At 44.0% G+C, this 13,387-nt stretch overlaps 1 protein-coding gene across 3 annotated transcripts in view; it reads right to left on the bottom strand.

Annotated features, from left to right (window-relative positions):
• Positions 1-13,315, bottom strand: part of mmp28 (matrix metallopeptidase 28) — a 43,400-nt gene extending 30,085 nt beyond the window's left edge. The window contains exons 1-2 of one of the 3 annotated variants that reach the window (XM_014161999.3): positions 12,995-13,315; positions 10,732-10,808 (exon numbers count right to left, since the gene is read on the bottom strand). In XM_014161999.3, the coding sequence (XP_014017474.2) occupies positions 10,732-10,808; positions 12,995-13,132 (215 nt within the window). In that variant the 5' untranslated portion in view covers positions 13,133-13,315. Of the gene's footprint in view, positions 1-531; positions 626-10,731; positions 10,809-12,994 lie in introns of those variants that run through there. The other 2 variants (XM_014161998.3, XM_045703350.2) reach the window with 2 other exon arrangements.
• Between the last annotated feature and the right edge of the window lie 72 nt (positions 13,316-13,387).

The raw sequence follows: 13,387 nt of genomic DNA, 5'->3' as shown, positions 1-13,387 counted from the left end.
CTCCCCACCAGTGTGATTACTACCTCTGAGGGTTAAGAGCTTGAGGTAGTCACCTCATATAAGTACTTGGGAGTATGGCTAGACGGTACACTGTCCTTCTCTCAGCACATATCAAAGCTGCAGGCTAAATTTAAATCTAGACTTGGTTTCCTCTATCGTAATGGCTCTTTCACCCCAGCTGCCAAACTAACCCTAATTCAGATGACCATCCTACCCATGCTAGATTATGGAGACATCATTTATAGATTGTCAGGTAAGGGTGCTCTTGAGCGGCTAGATGTTCTTTACCATTCGGCCATCAGATTTGCCACCAATGCTCCTTATAGGACACATCACTGCACTCTATACTCCTCTGTAAACTGGTCATCTCTGTATACCTGTCACAAGACCCACTGGTTGATGCTTATTTATAAAACCCTCTTAGGCCTCACTCCCCCCTATCTGAGATATCTACTGCAGCCCTCATCCTCCACATACAACACCCATTCTGCCAGTCACATTCTGTTAAAGGTCCCCAAAGCACACACATACCTGGTTCACTCCTCTTTTCAGTTCGCTGCAGCTAGCGACTGTAACGACCTGCAACAAACACTCAAACCAGACAGTTTTATCTCAATCTCTTCATTCAAAGACTCAATCATGGACACACTTACTGACAGTTGTGGCTGCTTTGTGTGATGAATTGTTATTTCTACCTTCTTGCCCTTTGTGCTGTTGTCTGTGCCCAATAATGTTTGTACCATGTTTTGTGCTGCTACCATGTTGTTGTCATGTTGTGTTGCTACCATGCTGTGTTGTCATGTGTTGCTGCCTTGCTATGTTGTTGTCTTAGGTCTCTCTTTATGTAGTGTTGTCTCTCTTGTCGTGATGCGTATTTTGTTCTATATATTTTTTTAATTTAACCCCAGGAGGCCTTTTGGTAGGCCATCATTGTAAATAACAATTTGTTCTTAACTGATTTGCCTTGTTAAATAAAAATAAAATAAAAACAATACCCCATAATGACAAAGGGAATACCCAATGAGTCAATACATTGTAGAAGCACCTTTGGCGGCGATTACAGCTTTGAGTCGTTGGGGTCAATGTCCTGTTGGAACGTAAATCTTTTCCCCATTCTAAGGTTGTTTGCACTCTGAAGCAGGATCTCATCAAAGATTTGCCTGTATTTGGCTGGCTTCGTTGTTACCTCTATCCTTACCACATGGGGGAAAGGCGCTGTGCCGTGAGGTGTTGCTTTATTTGTTTACTGTTAACTTGCGCAATATAAGATGGAAAGGAGTTCCAAACTCATGGCTCTGTACAATACTGTACGTTTCCTTGAATTTGTTCTTGACCTGGGGCCTGTGAAAAGACCCCTGGTGGCATGTCTGGTGGGGTAAGTGTGTTTTTTAATTATTTTTTAATTATTCTTTTTTATTTCACCTGTTTTTAACCAGGTAGGCCAGTTGAGAACAAGTTCTCATTTACAACTGCGACCTGGCCAAGATAAAGCAAAGCAGTGCAACACAAACAACACAGAGTTACACATGGGATAAACAAACGTACAGTCAATAACACAATAGAAACATCTATATACAGTGTGTGCAAATGTAGTAAGATTAGGGAGGTAAGGCAATAAATAGGCCATAGTGGTGAAATAATTACAATTTAGCATTAACACTGGAGTGATAGATGTGCAGAAGATGAATGTGCAAGTTGAGTTACTGGGGTGCAAAGGAGCAAAAAAATAAATAATATGGGGATGAGGTAGTTGGGTGGGCTATTTACAGATGGGCTGTGTACAGGTGCAATGATCGGTAAGCAGCTCTGACAGCTGATGCTTAAAGTTAGTGAGGGGGATATAAGACTCCAGCTTCAGTGATTTTAGCAATTCATTCCAGCCATTGGCAGCAGAGAACTGGAAGGAAAGGCAGCCAAAGGAGGAGTTGGCTTTGGGGATGACCAGTGAAATATAACTGCTGGAGCGCGTGCTACGGATGGGTGCTGCTATGGTGACCAGTGAGCTGAGATAAGGCGGGGCTTTACCTAGCAAAGACTTATAGATGACCTGGAGCAAGTGGGTTTGGCGAAGAATATGAAGCGAGGGCCAGCCAACGAGAGCATACAGGTCGCAGTGGTAAGTAGTATATGGGGCTTTGGTGACAAAACGGATGGCAATGTGATAGACTGCATTCAATTTGCTGAATAGAGTGTTGGAGGCTATTTTGTAAATTACATCGCCGAAGTCAAGGATCAGTAGAATTGTCAATTTTACGAGGGTATGTTTGGCAGCATGAGTGAAGGATGCTTTGTTGCGAAATAGGAAGCCGATTCTAGATTTCATTTTGGATTGGAGATGCTTAATGTGAGTCTGGAAGGAGAGTTTGCAGTCTAACCAGACACCTAGGTATTTGTAGTTGTCCACATATTCTAAGTCAGAACCGTCCAGAGTAGTGATGCTGGATTGGCGGGCGGGTGCAGGCAGCGATCGGTTGAAGAGCATGCATTTAGTTTTACTTGCCTTTAAGAGCAGTTGGAGGCCACGGAAGGAGTGTTGTATGGCATTGAAGCTTGTCTGGAGGTTTGTTAACACAGTGTCCAAAGAAGGGCCTGTATACAGAATGGTGTCGTCTGCGTAGAGGTGGATCAGAGAATCACGAGCAGCAAGAGCGACATCATTGATGTATACAGAGAAAAGAGTCGGCCCGAGAATTGAACCCTGTGGCACCTCCATAGAGACTGCCAGAGGTCCGGACAACAGGCCCTCAGATTTGACACACTGAACTCTATCTGAGAAGTAGTTGGTAAACCAGGAGAGGCAGTTATTTGAGAAACCAAGGCTGTTGAGTCTGCCGATAAGAATGCGGTGATTGACAGAGTCGAAAGCCTTGGCCAGGTCAATGAAGACGACTGCACAGTATTGTCTTTTATCGATGGCGGTTATGATATCGTTTAGGACCTTGAGCGTGGCTGAGGTGCACCCATGACCAGCTCAGAAACCAGATTGCATAGCGGAAAAGGTACTTTAGAAAGGCAAAGTAGGATAGTTATAGGTCTGTAACAGTTTGGGTCTAGAGTGTCTCGCCCTTTGAAGAGGGGGATGACCGCGGCAGCTTTCCAATCTTTAGGGATCTCAGACGATACGAAAGAGAGTTTGAAAAGGCTAGTAATAGGGGTTGCAACAATTGCGGCAGATAATTTTAGAAACAGAGGGTCCAGATTGTCTAGCCCGGCTGATTTGTAGGGGTCCAGATTTTGCTGCTCTTTCAGAACATCAGCTATCTGGATATGGGTGAAGGAGAAGTGGGGGAGGCTTTGGCAAGTTGCTGTGGGGGGTGCAGAGCTGTTGACCGGGGTAGGGGTAGCCAGGTGGAAAGCATGGCCAGCTGTAGAGAAATGCTTATTGAAATTCTCGACTATCATAGATTTATCGGTGGTGACAGTTTTTCCTAGCCTCAGTGCACTGGGAGGAGGTGCTCTTATTCTCCATGGGCTTTACAGTGTCCCAGAACTTTTTGGAGTTTGTGCTACAGGATGCAAATTTCTGTTTGAAAAAGCTAGCCTTTGCTTTCCTAACTACCTGTGTATATTGGTTCCTAACTTCCCTGAAAAGTTGCATTTCGTGGGGGCTATTTGATGCCAATGCAGAATGCCACAGGATGTTTTTGTGCTGGTCAAGGGCAGTCAAGTCTGGAGTGAACCAAGGGCTATATCTGTTCTTAGTTCTACATTTCTCTAATGGGGCATGCTTATTTAAGATAGTGAGGAAAGCACTTTTAAAGAATAACCAGGCATCCTCTACTGACGGAAGGAGGTCAATATCCTTCCAGGATACCCGGGCCAGGTCGATTTGAAAGGCCTGCTTACTGAAGTGTTTTAGGGAGCGTTTGACAGTGATGAGGGGTGGTCATTTGACCCGGCCCCATTACAGACGCAGGCAATGAGGCAGTGATTGCTGAGATCCTGGTTGAAGACAGCAGAGGTGTATTTAGAGAGCAGGTTGGTCAGGATGATATCTATGAGGGTGCCCGTGTTTACTGATTTAGGGTTGTACCTGGTAGGTTCCTTGATAATTAGTGTGTGATTGAGGGCATCTATCTTAGATTGTAAGATGGCCGGGGTGTTAACCATATCCCAGTTTAGGTCACCTAACAGTACTAACTCTGAAGATAAATGGGGGGCAATTAATTTGCATATGGTGTCCAGGGCACAGCTGGGGGCTGAGGGGGGTCTATAACAAGCGGCAACAGTGAGAGACTTATTTCTGGAAAGGTGGATTTTTAAAAGTAGAAGCTTGAACTGTTTGGGCACAGACCTGGATAGCATAACAGAACTCTGCAGACTATCTCTGCAGTAGATTGCAACTCCACCCCCTTTGGCAGTTCTATCTTGGCGGAAAATGTTGTAGTTGGGGATGGAAATTTCAGAATTTCTGGTGGACTTCCTAAGCCAGGATTCAGACACGGCTAGGACATCAGGGTTGGCGGAGTGTGCTAAAGCAATGGAAAAAAAACTTAGGGGGGAGGCTTCTGATGTTAACATGCATGAAACCAAGGCGTTTACGGTTACAGAAGTCAACAAATGATAGCGCCTGGGGAACAGGAGTGGAACTGGGGGCTACAGGGCCTGGGTTAACCTCTACATCACCAGAGGAACAGAGCAGAAGTAGGATAAGGGTACAACTAAAGGCTATAAGAACTGGTCGTCTAGTGCGTTGGGAACAGAGAATAAAAGGACCAGATTTCTGGGCGTGGTAGAATAGATTCAGGGCATAATGTATAGACAATGGTGTGATAGGATGTGAGTACAGTGGAGGTAAATCTAGGCGTTGAGTGACGATGAGAGAAGTTTAGTCTCTGGAGACACCAGTTAAGCCAGGTGAGGTCTCCGCATGTGTGTGGGGTGGGACAAAAGAGCTATCTAAGGCCTGTTGAGCGGGACAGAGGGCTCTACAGTGAAGAACTAGCCAAGACAGCAGTAGACAAGGCATATTGACTTTAGTGAGAGGCATAAAGCAATCACAGGTGTTGATCAGGAGAGCTAAGACAACAACGGGGAAATGGCGATGAATGGGCAGAGCGGGTCAGTTATGTACATACAGGACCTGAGTTCGAGGCTGGGACCGACAGGTAAACAAAATGAGGTACCGTGTTATTAAAACAGTCCAGGGGGCATCAGGTGTGTATGTGTCAGTGCTCTTTTTAAGTAGACTATGTAAACAATTTGGAATTTCCAACACATTCAGGTTTCTTAAAAAAAAAAAACAAGAAGTGACGCAGTCAGTCTTTCCTCAAATCTTAGCCAAGAGAGACTGGCATGCATAGTATTAATACACTGCTCAAAAAAATAAACGGAACACTAAAATAACACATCCTAGATCTGAATGAATGAAATAATCTTATTAAATACTTTTTTCTTTACATAGTTGAATGTGCTGACAACAAAATCACACAAAAATAATCAATGGAAATCCAATTTATCAACCCATGGAGGTCTGGATTTGGATTCACACTCAAAATTAAAGTGGAAAACCACACTACAGGCTGATCCAACTTTGATGTCATGTCCTTAAAACAAGTCAGAATGAGGCTCAGTAGTGTGTGTGGCCTCCACGTGCCTGTATGACCTCCCTACAACGCCTGGGCATGCTCCTGATGAGGTGGCGGATGGTCTCCTGAGGGATCTCCTCCCAGACCTGGACAAAAGCATCCGCCAACTCCTGGACAGTCTGTGGTGCAATGTGGCGTTGGTGGATGGAGCGAGACATGATGTCCCAGATGTGCTCAATTGGATTCAGGTCTGGGGAACGGGCGGGCCAGTCCATAGCATCAATGCCTTCCTCTTGCAGGAACTGCTGACACACTCCAGCCACATGAGGTCTAGCATTGTCTTGCATTAGGAGGAACCCAGGGCCAACCGCACCAGCATATGCTCTCACAAGGGGTCTGAGGATCTCATCTCGGTACCTAATGGCAGTCAGGCTACCTCTGGCGAGCACATGGAGGGCTGTGCGGCCCCCCAAAGAAATGCCACCCCACACCATGACTGACCCACCGCTAAACCGGTCATGCTGGAGGATGTTGCAGGCAGCAGAACGTTCTCCACGGCGTCTCCAGACTCTGTCACGTCTGTCACATGTGCTCAGTGTGAACCTGCTTTCATCTGTGAAGAGCACAGGGCGCCAGTGGCGAATTTGCCAATCATGGTGTTCTCTGGCAAATGCCAAACGTCCTGCACGGTGTTGGGCTGTAAGCACAACCCCCACCTGTGGACGTCGGGCCCTCATACCACCCTCAGGGAGTCTGTTTCTGACCGTTTGAGCAGACACATGCACATTTGTGGCCTGCTGGAGGTAATTTTGCAGGGCTCTGGCAGTGCTCCTCCTGCTCCTCCTTGCACAAAGGCGGAGGTAGCGATCCTGCTGCTGGGTTGTTGCCCTTCTCCACGTCTCCTGATGTACTGGCCTGTCTCCTGGTAGCGCCTCCATGCTCTGGACACTACGCTGACAGACACAGCAAACCTTCTTGCCACAGCTCACATTGATGTGCCATCCTGGATGAGCTGCACTACCTGAGCCACTTGTGTGGGTTGTAGACTCCGTCTCATGCTACCACTAGAGTGAAAGCACCGCCAGCATTCAAAAGTGACATCAGCCAGGAAGCATAGGAACTGAGAAGTGGTCTGTGGTCACCACCTGCAGAACCAGTCCTTTATTGGGGGTGTCTTGCTAATTGCCTATAATTTCCACCTGTTGTCTATTCCATTTGCACAACAGCATGTGAAATGTATTGTCAATCAGTGTTGCTTCCTAAGTGGACAGTTTGATTTCACAGAAGTGTGATTGACTTGGAGTTACATTGTGTTGTTTAAGTGTTCCCTTTATTTTTTTGAGCAGTGTATTAGCCCTCTGATTACAATGAAGAGCAAGACGTGCCTCTGTTCTTGGCTAGCTGCAGCGTAACTTTCTTTGCAGCACTTGACCATATGACTGGACAATAATCAAGATGAGATAAAACTAGAGACTGCCGGACTTGTTTTGTGGACAGACCTCTCCCCATCTTTACAACCATTGAATCTATATGTTTTGACTATGACAGTTAACAATCTAAGGTAACACCAAGTAATTTAGTCTCCTCAACTTGTTCAACAGCCACACCATTCATTAGCAGATTCAGCTGAGGTCTGATGCGTATGGTTGAATCATCAGCATACATGGACACACATGCTTTGTTTAATGCGAGTGGGAGGTCATTGATAAAAATAGAAAAGAGTAGAGGGCCTAGAGAGCTGCCATGTGGTACACCACACTTCACATGTTTGACATTAGAGAAGCTTCCATTAAAGAAAATCCTCTGAGTTCTATTAGATAGATAGCTCTGAATCTACGATATGGCAGAGGTTGAAAAGCCATAACACATACGTTTTCTTAATAAGAGGTTATGGTCAATAATATCAAATCTAACAGTACAGCTCCCACAATCTTCTTATTATTAATTTCTTTAAGCCAATCATCGGCCATTTGTGTCAGTGCAGTACATGTTGAGCACACCCTTCTCTATAAGCATGCTGAAAGTCTATTGTTCATTTGTTTACAGAGAAAAAGCATTGTACTTGGCCAAACACAATGTTTTCCAACAGTTTGCTAAGAGCTGCCAGCAAGCTTATAGCTTTGCTGTCAGAACCAGTAAAGGCCGCTTTACCACTCTTGGGTAGTGGAATGATTATGGCTTTACTCTAGGCTCAGATTAAAGATATGACAGACGGGAGTGGCTATAGAGTCAGCTACCATCCTCAGTAGCTTTCCATCTAAGTTGTCAATGCCAGGAGGTTTGTCATTATTGATCGATAACAATCATTTTCCCACCTCTCCCACACTAACTTAACAAAATTCAAACTTACAATGCTTTTCTTTCCTTAATTCGTTTTTGTTATGAATGAGTACGATGGCTCACTGTTCCTGGCTAAGTTTGGCTAAGTTTGCCCACTTTGCAAATTAAGTAATCATTAAAATAATTGGCAACATCAAATGGTTTTGTGACGAATAAGCCATCTGATTCAATGAAAGATAATTGCCCATAATTGAATTAAAAGTACTCCAAAGTTTTTTTCCCCATCATTTTTTATATCATTGGTCTTGGCTTCATAACACAGTTTATTATTTTTGTTGAGTTTGGACATCATTTCTCAATTTGTAGTAAGTCAGATGTGCAGCCAGACTTATTAGCCACTCCTTTTGTCCCATCTCTTTCAACCATACAGTTTTTCAATTCCTCATCAATCCATGGAGCCTTAACAATTCTAACAATCAGTTTCTTAACAGTCAGTTTCTTAATTAATCAAGTGCAGCATCTGGATGCTCCTTATTAATCAGACCAACAAATATTTTTAACATCATCCACATAAGAGCCACAGCAAAATCGTTTGTATGATCTCTTAATTAAACACTATTTTAGGCCCAGTTTTTGGAACTTTATACAGCCATTATATTGTGATCACTGCACCCAATGGTATGGGGTATTGCGTGTACAGTCGTGGCCAAAAGTTTTGAGAATTACACAAATGTTAATTTTCACAGTCTGCCGCCTCAGTTTGTATGATGGCAATTTGCATTTTCTCCAGAATGTTATGAAGAGTGATCAGATGAATTGCAAAGTCCCTCTTTGCCATGCAAATGAAATGAATCCCCCTCAAAAACATTTCCACTGCATTTCAGCCCTGCCACAAAAGGACCAGCTGACATCATGTCAGTGATTCTCTCGTTAACACAGGTGTGAGTGTTGACGAGGACAAGGCTGGAGATCACTCTGTCATGCTGATTGAGTTTGAATACCAGACTGGAAACTTCAAAAGGAGGGTGGTGCTTGGAATCATTGTTCTTCCTCTTTCAACCATGGTTACCTGATAGGAAACATGTGCCATCATCATTGCTTTGCACAAAAATGGCTTCAAAGGCAAGGATATTGCTGCCAGTAAGATTGCACCTAAATCAACCATTTATTGGATCATCAAGAACTTCAAGGAGAGCGGTTCAATTGGTGTGAAGAAGGCTTCAGGGCGCCCAAGAAAGTCCAGCAAGTGTCAGGACCGTCTTTTAAAGTTGATTCAGCTGCGGGATCGGGGCACCACCAATACAGAGCTTGCTCAGGAATGGCAGCAGGCAGGTGTGAGTGCATCTGCACGCACAGTGAGGAGAAGACTTTTGGAGGATGGCCTGGTGTCAAGAAGGGCGGCAAAGAAGCCACTTCTCTTCAGGAAAAACATCAGGGACAGACTGATTTTCTCTGATGAATTCCCTTTCCGATTGTTTGGGGCATTCGGAAAAAAGCTTGTCGGGAGAAGACAAGGTGAGCGCTACCATCAGTCCTGTGTCATGTCAACAGTAAAGCATCCTGAGACCATTCATGTGTGGGGTTGTTTCTCAGCCAAGGGAGTGTCCTCACTCACAATTTTTCCTAAGAACACAGCCATGAATAAAGAATGGTACCAACACATCCTCTAAGAGCAACTTCTCCCAACCATCCAGGAACAGTTTGGTGACGAACAATGCCTTTTCCAGCATGATGGAGCAGCTTGCCATAAGGCAACAGTGATAACCAAGTGGCTCGGGGAACAAAACATCAATATTTTGGGTCCATGGCCAGGAAACTCCCCAGACCTTAATCCCATTGAGAATTTGTGGTCAATCCTCAAGAGGCGGGTGGACAAACAAAAACCCACATATTCTGACGAACTCCAAGCATTGATTATGCAAGAATGGGCTGCCATCAGTCAGGATGTGGCCCAGAAGTTAATTGACAGCATAGCAGGGCGGATTGCAGAGGTCTTGAAAAAGAAGGGTCAAAACTGCAAATATTGACTCTTTGCATCAACTTCATGTAATTGACAATAAAAGCCTTTGACACTTATGAAATGCTTGTAATTATACTTCAGTATTCCATAGTAACATCTGACAAAAATATCTAAAGACACTGAAGCAGCAAACTTTGTGGAAATTAATATTTGTGTCATTCTCAAAATTTTTGGCCACGACTGTAGATGGCTGAGGGAAAAATCTATTTAATCCATTTTGAATTCAGGATGTAACACAACAAATGTGGAATAAGTCAAGGGGTATGAATACGTTCTGAAAGCACTGTATATCAACAGTATAGCATTCTTAGTGAGATTTGAACTCTACATTCCAGAGTGGTTAGGAGAGGGTTCAACAGAGGAGGTTTCCCAGTTCGGTGGTAGTGAGGGAATATTTTACTGCCTGCCTTTTTACATTACCACTCCATGGGTTGGCCCACAGACCTACACCCTCCCCTACCACCATACAGCCTGACTCAGCTACCAGGTTAATAGCCTTGTACTGACTCTAATCAGCCAACAGAGATGTTGATAAGTGCATTTTTCAATGTAAAACGTTGAGTGCGTAATCCAATGTAAGTAATTCATTTACATTTACATTTTAAGTCATTTAGCAGACGTAATTCGATTATGACTTGAGTCTTCGAGCCAACATAAATATTCTGCTCCACTGGGCAACAGGCTCTCTGATTAGGAAGACTACTCTATGCCCCCCAGGGTCGAATTGAGAACAGAGGGTGAGGCTGTGAAATACAGTGTGAGAGAGACGATATGGCCAAGTCTTAGCCAGTGGAGAATGTAAGGGGACAAAGAGAGAGAAACCGACACAGAACAGAATTGCATGAAGGAGATGGAGACAATTCAAAAGTGATAAGAGTTATTTGAGAGACAGTAGTACCGTACCGGACTGCTGTTTTGACCTCTGCAGGATTGTGTATGTGATTGTCCTGGTGCAGGTAGCCATATTTCTCCAGGAAGCCCTGCAATAAACGTTACATCATTATTTTTCATGAGACTCCCACACTTACTTGGTTTTTAAACATTATTAAATCAGACATTAATTTGCCTTAGCCTTGTAAACTTCAACTATTTCCTTAGGGCCTCTCTACATGTCTTTAAAAAGACATGTTATAGTCACTGTCAGGTAGGAGCATGCTAACTTTCCGCCCTCATCCCTCTGGGTGACTGAGGAGAGGAGTGATGGACTCCGGACCACCCATCTTACAGAAAGAGAGTAGAGAGACCATCCGTTATCAGGTTCTAACCACTGGGCTTGATGTTAACAACAGGCACCGACAGGAAGAGGTATGATTAGAGATGTTATGGGGAGGAAATTTTAAAAAAATCAACAGATGACAACTCAGTTCAGAGGTGCTAAATACTCTCGGCTGGCAAACGGCAGACAATCCTGTGTGTGTCCGACCCCTAACACACAGGGAATGTGGAGAGAGAAGTTACATTGTCAAACCACTCTAAAATGTCACAGATGTCTCAAGTTTTGAGGGAGCGTGCAATTTGCATACTGACTGCATGAATATCCACCAGAGCTGTTGCCAGAGAATTTAATGTTAATTTCTCTTCCAACATCGTTTTAGATTATTTGGTGGTACGTCCAAACCGCCTTCACAACCGCAGACCACGTGTAACCCAGGACCTCCACATCTGGTTTCTTCACCTGCGGAATGCTCCGAGACAGTCTCTGGGAAGCTCATCTGCGTGCTTGTTGTCCTCACCAGGGTCTTGACCCGACTGCAGTTCAGTGTCGTAAACAACTTCAGTAGGCAAATGCTCACATTTAATGGCCACTGGCACGCTGGAGAAGTGTGCTCGTCACGGATGAATCCCGGTTTGGTAGTACGTTCAACCGGCATCACAACCGCAGACCACGTGTATGGCGTTGTGTTACCAAGTGGTTTGCTGATGTCAACCTTTTGAACCGTGCCCCATGGTAGTGGTGGGGTTTTGGTATGGGCAGGCATAAACTACGGACAACGACGGCATTTTATCAATGGCAATTTGAATGCAGAGGTACCGTGACGAGATCGTGAGGCCCATTGTCGTGCCATTCATCCACGGCCACCACCTCATGTTTCAGCATGATAATGCATTTCCCCATGTCGCAAGTATCTGTACACAATTCTTGGAAGTTGAAAATGTCTCAGTTCTTCCATGGCCTGCATACTCACCAGACATGTCACCCATTGAGCCTGTTTGGGATGCTCTGGATCGACGTGTACGACAGCGTGTTCCAGTTCCCACCAATATTCAGCAACTTCACACAGCCATTGAAGAGTGGGACAACATTCCACAGGCCACAATCAACATACGTGACCAACAGATACATATCTGTATTCCCAGTCATGTGAAATCCATAGATTAGGGCCTAATGAATTTATTTCAATTGACTGATTTCCTTTAAGATCTTTGAAATTGTTGCATTTTCGTTCAGTGTATATTGAAATAAAACAGCATAACAAATTGAGCTGGGTAAAACATGTTAGACTATAATTTAGGTTTGAAAACTGAAACTGTAATGAAGGTGTTATGTGCAGTAAGTATAACCAAAGTGGAATAGGATAACTCATTTTCATTTTAGTATTTATACCTGCCAGAATGTAGCTGTGGAATCTTGCTGGAAGATAAAATGCCTGCTAGAGCTAGATGGAAGAGACTCATCAGGTCATATAGGGAAATTAATAAATCGACAAAAACCCATCCATTCCTGAGCACAAGATATTGAAAAGACTCATGCATTAGATTCTAATGGATTTTACACCGACAGCCATTTTCCTCTTTGGTTTCCCATTATCATAGCTCAATCGGGGGTAGCCTGCCTATCCCTCCAAAAACAACCACTCTAAACTGACAGTTGCTGTGGGCGTATGCTACCTGGCTTAATTTAGGTGAGTCAAATTACTATATTCATTCAACTCTACACTTTATATACAAAACGCAGCCATTCTGTTATTTTTTTCCCACTAATAGGTATTTTGACCAATCAGACTAACTCTGACAAATATCTGATCGTGAACAAATATCAGATTTGGCTACCTGTGTAAACGCGGTCTTAGTGTTACAAAATCTCGTCAAAAATAGTCTAGTTCTAAAGTTTCAAGCAGTAAACACTTAAAGAAAACTTCTAATAAGCTACAGATAAAACACGTACCTCAGCCTCAGCGGTCTCGACTCGCCCGTCCGTTGACACCGGCGTGCAAACCGTTGACTTTATGAGTATTAGCGCAGTTATAATACATGGACCGATATGCCACAATTTATTCTGGTCCGGAGAGTCTCGCAAACTCATTGTATAACACTTGCAATACCATTAGATTAACGCAGACAAACATGCATTTAAATCCAAATCAGATATTTCCAAGTACTGCTTGTCTAATGTGCAACAACCAAGGATATTTCAATGTGTGATCCCTGTGCTGTCATTTTCCTCACATAGGGAGGGACAGTACCGCCCACAGCTCATGGGCTGGATGAGAGCTCAAAGCAAAACACTGTACATTGAGAGCATGTCAAAACATCCCCTCTCTTGGCACGTTGTATGGGC

Source organism: Salmo salar, chromosome 20 (assembly GCF_965601325.2).
Source record: "Salmo salar chromosome 20, fSalSal1, whole genome shotgun sequence".
Classification (NCBI taxonomy): Eukaryota; Metazoa; Chordata; class Actinopteri; order Salmoniformes; family Salmonidae; genus Salmo; species Salmo salar.
The sequence above is the reverse complement of the archived record's forward strand: the minus strand, read 5'-3'. Positions and strand labels throughout refer to the sequence as shown.